The 17585-nt window shown below is 51.4% G+C and overlaps 2 protein-coding genes across 3 annotated transcripts in view; one reads left to right on the plus strand and one right to left on the minus strand.

Annotated features, from left to right (window-relative positions):
• LOC108580108 (homeobox protein SIX1-like) overlaps positions 1-183 on the plus strand; it is a 2747-nt gene extending 2564 nt beyond the window's left edge. The window contains exon 4 of the mRNA XM_017943774.1: positions 8-183. Coding sequence (XP_017799263.1) covers positions 8-183 — 176 coding nt within the window. The remainder of the gene's footprint in view (positions 1-7) is intronic.
• A 2273-nt stretch (positions 184-2456) lies between these two features.
• Positions 2457-17585, minus strand: part of LOC108580204 (cysteine-rich motor neuron 1 protein) — an 86655-nt gene continuing 71526 nt past the window's right edge. For both annotated transcript variants that reach the window (XM_017943910.1, XM_017943909.1), the window contains exons 6-11: positions 5639-5818; positions 5395-5574; positions 4981-5324; positions 4545-4919; positions 4277-4477; positions 2457-4204 (exon numbers count right to left, since the gene is read on the minus strand). In XM_017943910.1, coding sequence (XP_017799399.1) covers positions 3953-4204; positions 4277-4477; positions 4545-4919; positions 4981-5324; positions 5395-5574; positions 5639-5818 — 1532 coding nt within the window. In that variant the 3' untranslated portion in view covers positions 2457-3952. The remainder of the gene's footprint in view (positions 4205-4276; positions 4478-4544; positions 4920-4980; positions 5325-5394; positions 5575-5638; positions 5819-17585) is intronic.

Consider the following 17585-nt stretch of genomic DNA (forward strand, 5'->3'; position numbering starts at 1 on the left):
TTTTCAGGTAAAGACACGGAGCAGAGCTCCGTCTACTATTCCAGCCATTCGAGCATGCACCATCAGTATTACCAGCAGACGCATCATCAGATGATGTCCACTACCCACCACTACCAACACCATCAGCAAACCATGCCGACCGGGTATGAGATCGCGCTACCGCCACCTCAACACTCCACGTGACCAATCGACTACGAGATCGATCGAAACGACGGAGAAGCGGTTCATCCGACTCAAACCGACGACGTTTTCTCGCGTGTTCACGCCTTCGTTTGACTTCTCCCCAGCTGACCAACCCCCTCTTTTACGAACAATTTTACAATTGCCGATCAATTGCTACGGATCGGAAGGAATCGAAATCGAACGGGGTGGGCTGGCCAATGGAAGAGCAAGCTCGTTCGTAAAAATTATGGGAGGAGTCTTCCCTCGAAAGGGAGAACTGGTTTATGCGCGCACCCTCTGTAAAGGTGTTCGCTAGGCGAGCGCGATGGAGCCGTCAGCTGCTCCCTCCTCCTTCTATGCGCGAGTTACGACCGCGTAAACGAGCCCCCTTAACGAACGTATAAATCGATATGTCGCCACCGCCGCATCCTCTTCGACTCTCAATTTTATTCGGACCGGTTACGTTCTTAGGCTACTCCGAGAACACATTTGCACGCCAGCAAATTCCAGGTTCCAGGTTTGAGGCGAGCGGGTTCGTCTACGCGTGTATGCCTGTTGCGTATGTATGTACGAGTGTGTGTGTGTGTGTGTGTATATAGGTCGACGAGAGAGTGTTGAACTTCTGGTGTAAAATATATTTTTGACCGCAGAATCGCACGCACGTCTAGGCGGAGTGCGTTTTCGACGGTTCGATCTCGCATCCGAAAAGACGAAACGAAGGATCTCTAAAGTAAACCATCTACCGCTTTCACAAGGACTTATTGTACAATTATGCGAGACGCGTTAGATGTATAGAAATAAATCATCAGTCTGTGAAACTCATCTTGGTTTTTTAGTGTTGCACGTACCAAGTTTTCTCGTACCTCTCTCTTCGTTGCACGTACGTGTACGCGACACGTACGACGTAGCGAGATGATTGATCGTTACTCGAATAGATTGTCATTTCGAATGGACCGCCTGGTACGCGACGCCATCGCGATAGATGAACGTTTGTGCAATATTATCTCTAGGGTGCTAGATTACCGACCGCAGGTAACGAGCCGTTGCTACTCCGTCAACTTTTTCCCGCCACTCTCATCCCAACGATTTACGAATTTCGACGTGCCCGATATATCTACTAAATGTTGTGCGAGATAAATCAAAGTGGCTCGAAAAATGTCTCAGGACGAAAGCTGTCGTGTTTGTTCATTTTGTCGTTTGGGGTTCGAGTGACGTCAAATATATTATTACGTTACGACAATGTACCGACTACGATACACGCGGTACCACGTGTAAAACCTGTTACTCGAATTATACTTTGTCCGACGTAGAAAAAAGCGTATCAAAACAAAGGATGTACACTATTCGTAATGTTGGCAAATTCGTACAGTGACCGTGCGAAAAGTTGACGGAATAATCGTGGATGTCGAATAACAGAAACGGTAGTGCAGCAATAGGAAACGCCATTTCGATTCTACGATTTCGAAATCTACGTGGGGACGTCGTAAGTAGGTATTCCGACAACGGTCGTCAATTTCAAAGACTTACCAGTTCCTGCACGGTGGTTCTCTCTCGTTGGCGATTCGCGAAACTGACGAGAACGATCGGAAAAGAAACGAGGTACTCCGAATCGAAACGAAAAGACATTTACGGACTGACGATAAAATACACCTCTTTACCTGCAACGTCGCGGTTCTAGCGGCAACGCCATCTGTTGGAAGATTTGCGTCGTTTCGCGTGTACTTTGGTTCTCGCTATGTTTACGTTCGTTTCGTTCAAATGTAAATATAAATTCGGTCGTTTAACGGTGTCAACTGTTCGGCAACGACAACAACGATCTTGGAATTGTACGCGAAATATGGATAACGCGGATGGTTCGCGACAGACGCTTCTACGACGCGTCTAACCTTTTACTGCGCAAATATGTAAACGGATCGACGTGCATAAGTACTTACGTACCTACCTGCTGCAATAAGGTATGCGAAATATACCGCATGCCTACCAGGAGTTTCGTATAAATTGTGTCGAGGCGAAAAGACCCGTTAATTACCGACAAATAAACTTGGCACGATTTGCAAGGTTACGAAACTTGGGAACGGTCTTTGTACAATCTTGCTCTCAACTGCCAGTTGGTATTTTTGTTTGTCGTTTCGTTTCGCAACTACTACGAGACGCCAAGTTGTACGAGTTTCCAAGGAAGCAAATAAACGACTGGTGATTTTAAGATACCACGAACGTGTGCAAGTTTGTGGTGAAGAAGTAAATTACTTATTAGCCAGCGTACCTCCCGTATACAATATATCACATATCAACAATTTTATTTAGTCTCGTTTTATTTAACATACAAGAGCTATCGTTTTTAAACATGACGCACGATTTTAATATGCATACACGAGTTGGCGCATATTAAATAAGTCTAGGTTACACTGATATGATATTCGGTTACGGTGAAACTGTATATACAGAAAAAGGTGTCGCGCAAGCACGAGACTACTATTCGTTTCTCGGTGGCCTTTTACTTATTTGTTCGCGATTCTTCCACGATTCTTTCCACGATCACAGCACACTCGTTTTCGACTCGTTTTCCATTACTCGGCGAATCCGCCACGCCTCGTCGATATGTAACCAAGGACGGAAAGGTAGTCGAAAACGATTTGTTCCGAAACCTGCCGTTGTTGCACTTGGACGGTGCGTGCTCGGCAAACAACGAGAAACGACCGGGTGGCTCGCGCGTCGCGGGAACATCGTACGAACCTGCCGTCGATACATATTGTCTCCAACGTACATGTACACGTACGAAATACAGTCTGCGAATTCGTCGACGATCATTCTATATGCGGTAGGCGTGTGCTACCGGCGTGGTGTTAAACAACGCGTACGCGAACAATTTCTTTCTGTACTGCTAGACGATAAACGGTTAGAGACGATGTACAATAAGACCAGAGTGTCACATTGGAAAAATATATGTACGCGTTAGTTTAGGAGAGAAGGAATGATAAGAGGAGTGTTTGCGCGCACTCGCGTTTTCGTCCAAAGCACAGGGATATGTTTTATTTCGGTTACCTCGCGCTACAACGATAAACGATTTGTACATGTACACACGCAGGACGCCTCTCTATCCTCTTTCTCCCGCCGTGGTTGGTAAAGAATCGTTATCGTTGCTGCACGATACATCGCACGCGACATCGAGACACTCTCTAATACCTAGAAATGGAACGGTGTACGTATCAAAAGTTCTAGACAAGACTCGGGGCCTATTTGGATCGTCTGCTCGAGGAGAGAAATTTCACGGAATAAATACCGAAAGCAGGGTAAACGATATGATAAATAGAGGAAGGGAGGAAATGTGGGTTCCTCGTCAATGGTAAATTAAACGGGGTTCCGTGACAAACGACGCTCCGAGAGAGTGTGTGGAAGCTGAATAGAGAAGAGCAGAGCTGGTCCAGCGATCGGGGGAACATACATAATACTACGGCTAAGACTCTCTTCTATCAGAGTTACCATATTTACCTCTTCGCGATAATTACGCTAGCCTTTATATTATAATTTACAGATTACAACGCAGATTACGACATCGCATTAGGGTGTGTGGGTGTGGAAGAGGGGGAGCCTCGGGAAAGGGGTATCACGGGGCAGCCGTGGTTCGTTCTATCTTTCGACCGTAAAACCGTCCGCTACTTACAAATAATACTGAATCTACAATATGGTATTTTCAGCCGGTGAAACGTTAGGTTCGGACTCGCCGACGGAGACTACACGTTTCACTGGACGCGACTGACGCGACTGACGCGAGAGGTCTTTCGCAAGTGTTTTACAAGGGTACGATTTTCTCGTTTCGATGGACCGGCGTGTCGTAGACCGGGACGCATTTGTAGTACTGCGGCGGATAGGAGGTGTAGGAGGCCTCGGAGGGTGAGAGGCGGGCGCGGAACCGACCGCGGACGATGTGGACGATGAGCAGCAGGCAGAGGAGCGCGAGTATGACGATCAAGGTGATCGGCACGGTGCCCCAGCTCTTCCCTCCTTGATGACCTCCTCCGCTCGTTTCGTTCCCTTTCGTAGTCTGAAAGTAAACTGTCTAAATTGTCTGGTCTTGCGATACAGCGAGTAAGCGGACGACTCTTGGCCGACTTACCGTAATTGGACAGATCGGGCAGCAGGTTCCCGGGTTCGGTGGCAACGGATCGTTGCAGGCTACCGAGCACACCGTCTCCTTGCAGCTCAGCTTTCCTCCGGCCTCGCAGGTGCACGAGCTGCACGTGTTCGGATGCCAAGTCGACCCTTCCGGATGCGTCCCGTTAAAGTGGTCCGTGCAGGAAGCGCGGCAGCGACATATCTACGGCCGTATCCAACGTTTCGAGGATATCGTTAAGTATCCACCGAAAAGATCGAGGTTTACTTACGGAACAGCCGCGTTTGTTCTTCTTGTAACCGAAGGCGCATCGCTTCTTGCACCCGACCAGAGACGGGCAGCTCGTGTCCGGTTCCCTGCACTTGCAGAACGTGCAGTCGTTCTCGTCCATCAGCAGCCCTTGTTCGCAGTGCAGGTCGCACGTCACCTCCGGACAGATCTTCTTCTCGTCGACCGGCACGGTGTCGTTCCTGGGCTGGTGATCGAAGGCTCGCGGCGGAGGCTCGCGGTGGCAAGCGCAGACCGAGCAGCCTCCCTCGTCTTTAACGAGTTCGCAGTTCAACTGGCAGTCCGCTAGGTCCGGGCACACGTCGTCCACCAGCTCGTCCAGGTCGTTATTCGTTCGGTCCTCTGTCGTCTCGTTTCGCTGAAAACGGGATCGTCGCGTGTCATCTCGAGTCCGTTCTCGTCTTCTTCTCCCTGCTTACCATAGTCTCGGCGCAACTGCACGTCGGGCAGTTGTTCTCGTCGGTGGCGTAACCGTGCTCGCACGTCAACGTACACCCTTCGGGAGTGCGGCTGCGGCTGCGGCAGGGTGGCTCCGGAGTAGGCGGGGGACAGTGGGGGCAACATTCGCCGGGATCGGGGGGAATGGCGTTCTCGCAGGACTTGCACATCGGTTCCTGACAGGACACTCCGTCTTCTTGACAGACGCAGTTGACGCAATCCGACTGCTGCCATCGCTCGCCCAACTTTCTCGCCTTGTCCTCGTAGATGCAGTAGTTGGCCGCCTTCGTTATCTCCGGGTCCACTTTCACCAAGGTGACAGATTCTGAAGAAGAGGAGCCTCGAGCATTAGCGAAATATTTTCGGCCTATTGGCGAGTCTCCTGTCGTAGTTACCTGTTGGTCTGCACTCGTACAAAGGACAGCAGCTGGCGGACGGCTCGCGTTCACGAGCAGCCTTTACTTGAACGGGACGATATTCCGGTTGGCAGCTCGCCGGTGGACAAGGCGCGCACTCGCATTTTCCATCTTCCGTTAGAACGGTGTTTTCGGGGCACGGCTCGAATCCTCGCGAATCTATCGGAGGAAAAGAGAAGAATCAGGTTTCTCGGCAGCGAGAATAAGCGCGATCCGTTGTTACCTGAGAGAACACAAACGTAACGGGCGCAGCAGCTACCGGGCAATTCAGGATCCGCTGACTTCACCTGGAGCGGACGTTGACCCGCTGGGCATTCGACCGATGGACAGTCGGCTGCGCATTTGCAGTCGCCGTTCTCCCCTCGAACGCTGTCGTCTGGACATTCGTCGGCCTGTCCCTCGCCTGCGAACAGAAAAAATGACGGTCGTCTCGAGTAAATTCGAGCAGAAAAAGGGAAAAAGGAAGCGACGAGTACCGGCGCTAGGTAATCGGGAGATAGGCCGAACGTATCCACTTTCCTCCGGATCGACACGAAACCGACCTCCTTTCGATCGAAAAGAAAGCGAAGGTCGTCCCTACGCCGGTGTCAAGGTCGTGGGGATCGATGGCCGGTCGTGTGCGATAAAACAGGGAGAAGGAGCGGCAGGATCGTAGGAGGAGAAAAGGGTTCAAAGGTAGCGGGTGACGCGGGGAACACATCCCGGTTCGCACAGTACTAACAGTAAGTTCATTCGGTATGCAAAGGCATTACCGCTGTGTCCAGGACGGGGCTAATACAATTTCCGCGGCTGGTCGGCCCTATTCGACTGGTACGAGAGAAGAATCGTTCGGAGCGTGGTCAATGTCTAGTCGGTCGGTCGTTTGTTCGGTCAACGAGCACAGATCGTAGAAAAGGTCTAGGCTTTGTGAAACGTAAGCTGTTTACACTGCGAGGTACTTTACGATCGAGCTGCTAATTTAGTTGGGCTCGGTCTTGCCTTTGCGCGGCATCAACGTCAAAGCTAATAGCCCTGTGGCGTTAAAACACACATGGGTCGCCATCGCCGTCGCGTCGCGTCGCGTCGCGTCGCGGCGGAGCTTACCGGAAACATGGGCAAAACGCGTTCCGTCCCTCTAAACGGGGTAAGCCGTTGGCGCAAGTGCGCGAGGGCAATTAAACGGGGGTCAACTGAGCTCTTTCCAACTATGCGCAACGAGGACCGCGACGCGAGCGCGAAACTCTCGAGAGGAAGATTTCCGGGACGTTGAGGAACGGTGAGCGGGGAAAAGTGGTGGAAGACGCGTGACGTGACGGGTATCCAAAACGACGAAAGCTTCGCCTCTGGGTTTGTACGCGTACGCCAGGATTATCGATCAAACCCTTCGGGAGCGAGGCAGGTAATCGAGCGTCCGTGTAATTGGCTTAACCTTTCGACGTTGCTTCGACGTTGCTTGGACGGACCAAGAGTTGAACGAGAACGAAATAAAACGGCGGTCACCAGAATCTTGTTTATCGAGTAATCGACTCTTTCGCCCATTTTCTACCTTTTCATCGAGTAACTCGAAGAGGAAAAAGAGCGGCGATCTGTCTAGCCGTAAGCCGTTCGCGTAAGCAGCCGTGTTTTCCCCGGCAAATTGGTCCGGTACAATAGAGGCGTGATTGCACGCTGCGCGAGTCGAGCAGTGGCCGAAACGGTACCCTCGAGCCTCGTACGCGGTTTTTTCTCCTTTCTCGAAACTCGACCAGGATCGCCCGCTGCTCTCGATAGGTCTTCGCTTCCGTCGCGCGGCCGATTACTCTTAGAGAAAATTCCAAACTGCCGGCTGTCGGAACGAAATTACTTAATTCCTCCCGTAGCCTCCTGCTGCGGCTCGATCGTAAATTCACCGGCGATATCTCTCAACGAAGGAGCACGAGAGTCGAATGGTTCTCGCTCTCCTTTTTTTCTCCCTGCAGTTTTCAAAGGCTGCGGCCAGATTGCTAACTCGCTTACCATTCGTCCCCCTGGTTTTCCACCGCCGCGCGTGTAGCCTTTCGTCTCTGCTGTCACCGTGTGATTTACCGTGATAAATGTTTCGCAGAGAGAACCCGCGCTGTCTGCCGTACCGTATCGAGCGCGGCCGAGGCGAGCAGTAGACGCGTTCGAAAGCCCGGGCGGAGGGCGGCCGTTGAAAGGCCCGGGAAAACTTTCGGTAAATGCACACGATAGAAATATCCGGGCGTGGTGGAAACTGGATACGCGGATGAAACGAACCTAATGAGGATCGCACCTGCGGACCCCTTTCATTACGCCTCAAAGTCCTTCGCGTGGACATCTCCTCCTTCTGGCTCGCCTAAGACGAAACCGGTGTACTTATCGCGATCCGCCGAAAAATACCAGGGACTTTGAATACCTACGCTTTAAACTCTCCTCCGCGGTAGGAATAACTGGAAACGTGATTTAAGCTAGCGAAAGCCCATTACCGAGTCGGTGTTACGGACTTGCACGCCCGATAATATTATTAACGGTCGTTCAATCTGCCGCAAGCTTTTCGCTTGCACTCTCCGGTAAATAAAAGTTACGAGGACCGACAAATGTTCATGGAGAAGGAGTTTTAAACGAAAACTCGCTAATATACGCTAATATACGCTAATATACGGTAATATTCGGTAATATTCGCTACTACGCTACGCCACGCGTTCTGTGAAAATCGATAAATCGGCAGTAACGGGTTCCTGCTTTCGACGCGGACCTTGGCTTGTTCGAGCGGAAAACGTTGCAAAAAGATGTAATAATTATAAAGAGGGTAGGGTGAAGAGGTTGGTTCGGTGAGAGAAGCGGTGTTCGTTAAGCATGAATAATGTTGCTTCTGGCACGAACAGGGAAAGCGAAGAACGGGAAAATAGAGAATAAGCGAGTGGGTGGGATATAAAGGTCGCGAGCGGAGCCAAGAGGGAGGGCTTTGATCTTTCGTAGCCGTCGAATTTCTCTCCCTCGCAAACCGAATATACCGCGGCAATCAGGGGTGGACGGGAAGAAGGCAGCGACAGCTGACCAATAACGCGGCGCGGTGTAAAATGCAAATAGCGATCACCCGGAGACGTACGGAGTGGAGGGGCGAGGGTAGAAGACGCGGGGGATGGTGTTTGCATTGCCGCGTCAGCTGGCCCGTTACCGCTGATAGCTACGCCGTAGACGTCGCTGTAATGGAACGCGCGGCGTCAGGTTGCCTTTATGCCTTTATGCCTTTCGCGATACCCAAGTATCGCCGTGTCCCTTCTTCCTATCCGCGATTACGCGTTTCCTCGAACCAACCTGGTCGGTCTCCTCCTTTTCGCGTGTACAGTCGAGCCCGAGAATGTTTTACGCGCGATTTCGACTTTACGCTCCAGCCCGCTCGGAAAAGTTGCCGCGAAAGAAGATTCCGAGCGAGCGGAAGCAGCTGGGATTTTATCCGCGGACGAACGCGGCCACGCGCAAAGCCGCTTAGCAGCGTATTTTCGGCGATACTCGCTTTTTCCCTCACACCTTGTTGGTGGCGTTTTGATCGACTTGTTTCATCTTTTTCCTCTCGTTTCGGCTAGAACTTTCCAGAGTTCCCCGATGCCGGGCCGTTGCCCTTTTCGCCAGTTTCGGGAGCCGGTATAGGGTCTCTCGTCCCTTTCTTCGACACGGGCGATGATATCGGTCACCGAAATCGTTGCCGAGGAAAAATAGGTTAGGTGCCGTGGCAAACGGAGAATATTTGAATCCCGAGGGCTCGTCGAGGCGCCGCTAAATATGTCGCCAAAGTCCCCTCGTTGACGCCTTTGAAACGGTCGCGCGTCGACCGTAACGGTTAGACGAACGCAAGAAGGTTCGCGGAACCGAAAAATTCCAGTCCGTCTTCGAGGCGAGCGAAAAATCACGCGTCGAGGATCGATACTCTCGAAACTGGAAGTGGAGATATAGAGGGATAGAGGAGTTTCTAGCGGTGAATTTAGATTTTCATCGTCTCCGGCAAATAAAATCGAATAAAATCGAATAAAATCGAATAAAATCGAATAAAATCGAATAAAATCGAATAAATTCGATTTCGAATCCAATTTTCCTCGACCTCGGATCACCGGCGTGTACCGGGACGTCGATTATTGCTGCCATCGTGGCGGCCACGGCAAGGGAAGACTCTATTATTGGCTTTTCCCTACGTTTTCCATTCGTTCGGGCAGCCTTTTCCACGCTCGTTTCCGGCTTTGTCTCGTCGCCACCGATAGCGCAGCCTGCGGCTCTTCCATCCAATACACCGCTCCTGTCGACACTTCCGCCCGAGAAAACTCTTTGGGGGGTGGTTGAACGCGAGCGTATGTATACAGTTTCGGGGCAACCGTGTTAACCCCATCAACGAGAACCGGCATTTTAAACCGCGCAGAAACCACCCTGCTCGGTTATTAGCCGCGGATTATCGCCGCCGCGCCGTGTATTCAGAAAGGAATTACCGGCGGAACAAGGGTTCGATCGAGACAAATTTCAACGAATTGTCGGGTGACAGGGGAGGAAACGCGGTCCGCGTAATCCTTCAGGTTCGTCAAATATTTTACGAGTGGATCTCTTTTTACTGGTCGCGTGGCGTGTAACGAGCGTTACTCGGAGCCACTCTCCGAACGTAAAACGTTTTACGATCGCGCCTCTTCGCCGCTTACCAACGAAATCAAAATCGACGTACACCAGTGCCTTGGTCACAACTTTTACAACCACTCCTCGTCCTATGGGATCCTTGTCCCGCCGGTTGTCCTTTTCCCGGGAGAACGACGCTTTCACGGCAGCCTTGGACGAAAAAGAGCGGAAGGTGAAAGATGGGAAGAAAGGACGAGGAGTAATTAAGCGTTTCGCCGACGATCGCAATTAGCTGGTGAACGGGCCGCGGAGTTTCTCGAAATCGTTGTACGGTAGAGGACGAGGAAACCGCGAGATACATACATATTATCTCGTTTCTTTAACGACCGATTCGAAGGAAGGGAATCCGCCTCTACAGCTCTCTTCCAATTTACGCGGCTTTATTAATTACCGACCGCACAATATGCATATCGGACGAAAATTTCAATAATACCTTGCCCGTTAATCACGCGCGTATCGATGCCGGCAGCGTTTGGATAATGCCGTTGAATTTAACTCTTTGAAATTTATAATGCGGTTCGCATAAAACAACGAGCACAATTTAATGTTTGCCTCGGCCAGCCTTCCTAAATAATAAATCGAGAACGTTATCAAGGAGAATAAATTGTGCACGATAAATTCGGTGTGTCAAGTCGCGCCGAATAGCGAGTACGGTTTGTCGGGGGGGGGAAGCGGCGCGAGAGCGACGCCTTCGATGAAAGCTGCGTGACTTTTTGGCGCGACCCGTTGATTGAAAATTATTACGGGTCGACGAGCAATTGTCGCGCGAATCCCGCGAAAATCGGCCAACCTTTGATATCGAAATGAAATTATTTCCGGGACGCGCAATTTCATCGAACGCGCGACAACGCCGATCGTATTACGTCCTCGCGCAAAATCACCCGCGAAAAATCTCCTGTATCTCCTCGAGCAATTATCGTAATGGCTTCGGTAATTAAATCGATTTCGATAACGTTGTTCTCTGGGGTGCCGTTAGAAATCCATGTACGTTCGTTCTTCTCTCTCCTCGCAAATTCTACGAATTTTCACTGTCATCCGGCGCGAGTCCCGGAATCATTTTAATACGAGCCGAGAAAAAGGAGTCTCGAGCGGAAGTCGACGGCGGCGAAGGGGTGGGTAATTCGTTGATCTCCACTAGGCAGGTAGTTCGTGACGAGCGTACAACGACCGGGAGATCGACTGGCCCTCGTTAATGCCATTGTCCCTCCTTCCCCTTTCGCCCATTTATCCAAACAGATTCCTTCTTTTCCTCCTTCCTGGCAATTTATCGCCGGGAAACGTCACGACCGAGGTGGAGGTGCCGCGTTTTCAAATATTCGGTTAATCGGTTAGCTGGACGAGCCAATTCGTTACCGTTCCATCTGTGTGCACCGACGACAGAGAAACGTCGCTAGATTCGTCGCCACGTTTATCTTGGCGTTCGACGAGAAAAGGAGCCGTTCGTGCGAAATGCTCGCCGTGACGGCTGTTCAAGTGGCAGGACGCACGTGCGTCGCATCGAGTACACAGCGTGTAGATTCGAGGCGCGGCATCCATCAAGCTTTCCACTTTTCCCAGCAAATCTGGCTTTCGTGGGCGCGTGCGTGTGCGCGACCGAAAACACCAGCCAACCAGGGAGGAGGGAATCTCGTTGACGACGTTGACGACGTCGACGTCGCGGCGAAAATTTTATTACTAACCTTGCTCCCTTGCTGCATTAGTCGCGCGTGCAATTATCTAGCATCGTCCGCGCGAACGACAGACTCCCAGGGCAAAGTTCTGGCTGGGTAATTGCACTTGTACAGGAAGCAACGTGTTTCCTCGGCTATTGCGTTTCCACGTAGCCGTCGGTGGATATTGGAGAGGGAAGAAAAGAAGGGTCGATTTTGCTTGTTCGGACAGGTGGCGGTCCGTAGGAGGAAAATTGGCGAGGGAAGCTGGACCGCCGCGCCGTTGAACGGTCGAATTAGGGGCATAGCACGCGTGCTGGTGAAACGGTCAAGTGGCGTGTTTCCGGAGATTAGTACGCGTTGGAGTTTCCTCCGAGGAAGGCCCGAGCGAACCGATCGATCGGGTAGTTGGAGGAAAGGGGGCAATAGCATCGATGCGGAATGTCGTTTATAGGACGAACTATGCCGTTTCGGTTAAAACAGGAACGGACAAGCGGCTCCGCGAGGCTCCGCGAGGCGGCGATTGATAACGGGAACAACGTCTAATAAAGTTCTCTCCATTAGTGGGAGGGGGGATGGTGGCACGACGCGATTCCGCTTTCGCCATTAATATTCCGAAGCCTCAATTACCCAGCGGTGCATCTCAGTCATAAATCACGCGCGTAGCTAGCACGTGTGCCGCGCTAATCGAGTAATTAACATTCCGAGTCTCGTTTAATTTGTATGTCATAGGAGGAGATGGCACGAGCGCGTACACCTCCCCTTCTCTCGGTTGTCTTTCGAGAACCTCGTCTTCCACCAACTACGGCCATTCGGTTCTCCTTTCCGAGATTCGATCACGCCGGTGGCATAATTGCCGCGGTAACGAGCGAATTATAAAACCATTTCGTCGAAGCGATATCGGAGCCTTCCACTTTCAGTTTGGTAACCTCTGGCGACGTGATTAAAGGATTTAATCGGGGAAATGCCCGCATTCTCGTTTCGCCCTCTGTGGACATAATTAACCTGCCAACCGTCCTCTGCCTTCGCAAAGACGCGCGCACCCCCATGAACAAAGTCCGAACAAGTTGGACGGGATCTCGTTTCATCTATAACACGTTGAAATCTATAACGCGTACGCCTGTCGCGTCGTTTTCGAACGTCGATTACTTTTTCAGGCGAACGGCGCCCGAGGCGACAGGTATTCGATAGGCAACGACTAAAGTCTAAAGAGACCTAGCTGGAGCATCGACCGTTAACAACTCTTTCTTGCTCGCCGCTTACAGAAGCGTGGTCCGAACGTTACCTAAGTCAATCTTTGCCTGTCCATCTCCGTTTAGCTCGATCTCGCAAACACGAAGCTCCAATTCCGCAAAGCTAAGATCCGGCGCACCTCGTCTTACCGATCCAATCGACCGGCGAGCGTCGTCAATTCGAACCACGCGATACCGAGAGTTCTCCCGATATCCACGCGTTTCAACTATTCTTGCGTCACGATTATCCAACCGCTGTTCCATTTCCGATCGCGCTACGAATACCTCGGATATCGCGTGGACGTCGCCTATTGGTCGATATCCGTATCGCGATTAGAACTTTATTCTCATTTGCTCTGTGATCGCGCGCGGGATATTAATGCGCGTTCAATTAACTCGTCCCATCGCGTGGCAATTGATTTCCTTGTTTGTCGGTTTCGCGCGATACCGACGTAAACGCGACGATTCGCGTTGACAAATTGGAAGGTCGTTTATAATTAGGCCATCCTCGCGTCCCGTTCCCGCGCTTCGATCGTACCCTATGTATCGGGACTTTCTTTCACCCCATTTTTTGGCACGGAGCTAATCTCCCGATAACGCGACCGGAAGGACTGGACGATACCCCAAGATTCGGCTAATATTTGACGAGTAAAATTGGAAACGAGTTGGAGAGCGAAAGGGGAGGGGCGCGCGCGCAGCCGAAATGGGACCAACTCCGGATGGAGAAAGAGGAAGAAAGAAATACGTCGGTTGTGCGATCGATGAAAATTTCCGTGCTTAATTTACTAGATGGAGCCGTGCGAGATCTCGTTGCTCCTTTTGCTTCGCATTCCGAAGGAAGGAAGGAAGGAAGGTGAGAAGAAGGTGGATCTCGAGATTGCCAAGATACTAGGATGTACCGCGAAATAATCCGGTGCTTCTCCGCGAACAGCTACACGCTTCCGATCGGTGAGCCCTGATGAAAATTGAGGCTTTTTCGCGAGCAGACAGTTTGCCTGGGCGAACGGATTAGAGGGGAAGAAAGGCGTCTTGGAGGCGAGCATCTCGGAGCATTCCGAGCACGGAGTGGCGGACGAGAGAGAACCCGAATTTCGAGGATGTTTCGCGAGTCTATCGAGCTGCCACGCGTACGTTCTCGTATCGAGCATACCTAACCTTTGCGAAGAGAGACGACGCAATCGAGTCGGGACGATTAAGCGGGACCCGTCCGACGAACGCGCCAGTGCCACCGGGGAAATCATCTCGCGTCCTACGCTCCGAGCCTTGTAACTTATCCCGGCTATTCTCGAGATTCCACGGCCACGCCGCGCGGCCCTCTAATACGCGGCGATATGCAGGTTAGACGAGAGCGTTGGACACGTAGCGCGACATAGCGACGCGTACCCGATTGCAAACGATATAGAAGGAGAGAGAGAGAGAGAGAGAGAGAGAGAGAGAGAGAGAGAGAGAGTGTGTATAGGTTCGTCGAATAAGTGGACGGACCGCACGGACCGCACGTACCGTTTATATTGGACGTTTCGCTGTACCGATCCGTCGCGCCTCGAGGATATTGCGAGTTGGTCGAATCTTTCGACTAAACGGAATATATATATATATATATGTATACATGGGTCAGTGGCGGAGGTATAACGATCGCGTTGTAAACAGGAAATTAACGTTGTCGGCCGTTTCGTCGCGATATCCGCCTAATGAAAATAAACACGGCGTCGTCGGTCGCGCTCCACTCTAATTACCATAAATTACAATAATACGTTAGAGCGAGCAACCGTGTCGTTATAATATTAAACGCGGCGCCGAATTGGCCCGCCCACGCGCGTTCGTTTTTACGAGCGAAGCGCGTCGCGTCGCTTCTCGTCGGGAAAGTGGAAAAATAAAGAGGCCTCTCGAGCTGGAACGTCGAAACGGTGCGAGAGGGGGGCGGGCGGAGAGAATAAATCTTGCCGGTCGCGAGTCGACCCTCGAAATTGCCAGAGAATGCGTATAATCGAATTGCCGATGGTCCTATACCGCGGACTCGATCAATTAAAATAACAATATGCTCAATGGACCGCTTTGCATATAAATTAAAGGGGACATCGTTGGACTGTATCGGCACTTTTCGCGGTTACAATCGCCTCCTCTTCCCGCCTCTGTTCGTTCGACCGAGCAAAATCCCCTCGTTCCCGAGACTGCCGCGTAGGCCAGAATTCGAGCCGAGCGAATCGGACAGGTCGGCCTGAGCGACGAGAACGAGGGTAGCCAGGGGATGTAATAGAAGGAAAAAATTAGCCAAACTTCCATAGACCGAAAGAGTTTAACGGCAAATTCCCCTAACGCTCCGTTTCATCGCGTAAAACCGAAAATTTTCAATATTTCCCATTATCTCGTTTTTCCTGTCTTCGCGCGTTTGCAAATCCTTGGGGATCGTGGAATGTGATTTTCCCGTAAAAAAAAAAAAAAAAAAAAAATGGCGCGCCGATTGTACGGATTCGCGAGGTCGGTGGGAAAAACCAAAGCAAATTTCCAGTTTCGATTTGTATTCGCGAAATGGACGTTTGCACGTTTGGAAAGCGTAGTGCAGGAAAAATTGCGCGACGTCATTCAAGAGGATTGCTTTGGAGCGCGGACCATACCGTTCTGTTTGCAAACGCGTCGCGTTTCCGTCAATACCCGTTATAATCTCGGCGAGATTAATGCGCGAGATCCCCTGACACAGGGAACGGACACAGAGAAGACAGGCGTCGATACGTATTGGAACGCGAATCCGTAGCAGCAGGCGAGACTGATTGAATCCTTCCGGAAGAAAAACGGCCACGTGACTCCGGTAAATATGTAAATAGGAGGGAAACGGTAATTGCCGTGGAGAAAATGAAAAGTCGCGCGTGTTACCGGGATCGGTAAGGGATTAAAATGGACAGGTACCTGAAGCCCCTGCTGGGACGCGGTTTCGCCTGGTCAAGATGAAAACGCTTTCGCGGTATCAAATTGCCGGCATTTTTCAACTGGGCAAAGCATACATCGCCGAAGAGAGATGGGCCCATTCCGAAAGATCGACTGGCGCGTTATAGTTCCCGCTTTCCTTTCTCTCCTCCCTCGGATTGCTTGTTACCACGTCACTCCCTTTCTTCCTCGTTTTCCCGCCTGTAAATAGCGCGTACCGATATCTGGACGGTCCAAAGGGTGGTTTAAACGAGTTCCAGTTCTGAGTTGAACCGATCGACTCGTGGCTTTTCTCTCTCTCTGTCTCTCGTTTGAGAAAGAAAGAAAGCAGAGAAACTTGGATGGTAAAAAAGTTTGGAACGGGAGGAGGACGGACAAGTTCGGTCGGAAAGAGGCCGGCTGTATTCTTGGAGAGTTGGCGTGAAACATCGTTTCGTTTTAAAGGGACAGGCGGCTTATCGAATACTCGCGAGTATTCCGTGTTCCTGGATCGTTGGGACGGGGGGATCGGGTATATCCTGGCGACATGGTGTTCCCTACTCCGGATTCGGAGCAGTCCGCGTTGCTCCGGTGGATATCGATCTCGGGCGGAATCGGCACACGACTAGGTACCGTATTGCCGTTCCGCGAGCCCTGCAGGCGGCGTTATTAAAATTTTCCGCCGCTGCTCCATTTCCCTTCGCGCGCGCACAAGAGCAGCGGCTTCGAAAAACCGAAAGCAAGTATTTCGAGGAAATTGGGTCGTGGGAGATTAGAAAAGTAGCCTGGAGCCGCTTGGAGCGGCCTGATGCTGGGTCGCGAGAACGAGTCGCAAAGTTAGGCCAACGGTGGTGGTGGTGGTGGGAGAAAGTGACGAGCGTATAAAAGACATTTCGCCCGAGAACCCAACGATTCGAGCAATCCGCGGAATCCCGACGGACCGCGGCAACTCTCGCCGAGAATCAATCTGCTCCGAGCGGAAACTTCCTTTCCCTTCCTTCCTCTTTACGAGGGAGACCTTGTGTGCAAAGCGAGGGAGCTCGGGCATCTCGAGCATTTAGTCGCGTCGCTTATTCGTCGGATAGAGTGATACCATCTTTGGGAAAAATGGGCGAGCGGAGGAAAGTTAATTATTTAGTGTACAAGACGCGGCAGAATCTGCACTCTCGACGGGGAGGATAAACCTGGTCAGAGGTTGTGACCGAACGCGACTGAGGAATGATTAAAAACGAAATTACCCTATAAAACTCTGACGCCTGTTAGGCCGGCTGTCGGAGCAATTGCAACGAGAAGAGGTACGATTTCGAGGGTGGCTGCTTCTCTGAAGAGCTCGTTACATTAACGTAAGTTGGAGGGAAATTTCGAGGGAAGGGGAAGTAAGGATGGAAGGAGATTTCTTCGTAATGACTTGACGTAACGAATCGAACAAAGGCGCGTCGATTAATCGAGGGACGATCCGTTCACGCGGTCGTATTCTTTCATTTATCTGCGGATCGAGACTCGTCCTTGGCGCAACACCTCTGATGGAACGTGGGTGAACGTGGCTAACCAACGCTTGGTCGGGTAGTTTGCCAGGAAGATCGATAACCGATAATTTACGCGTCGTCCTCGAACGCGACTCCGAGGTTCGCGGGAGAGCGCGTGGCTGCCAACCGAGGTCGTCCAGTGTTGGCGCAAAAATCCTCCAGATCCCAACCACCGGCCTCCTTCTGCCCCCGCTGCACCTCTTCTTGCCGTTTCGCTTTAACGACCGTTCCATCGCCACCTACTAAACTCC

This window comes from Habropoda laboriosa, unplaced genomic scaffold, assembly GCF_001263275.1.
Source record: "Habropoda laboriosa isolate 0110345459 unplaced genomic scaffold, ASM126327v1 scaffold2, whole genome shotgun sequence".
Classification (NCBI taxonomy): Eukaryota; Metazoa; Arthropoda; class Insecta; order Hymenoptera; family Apidae; genus Habropoda; species Habropoda laboriosa.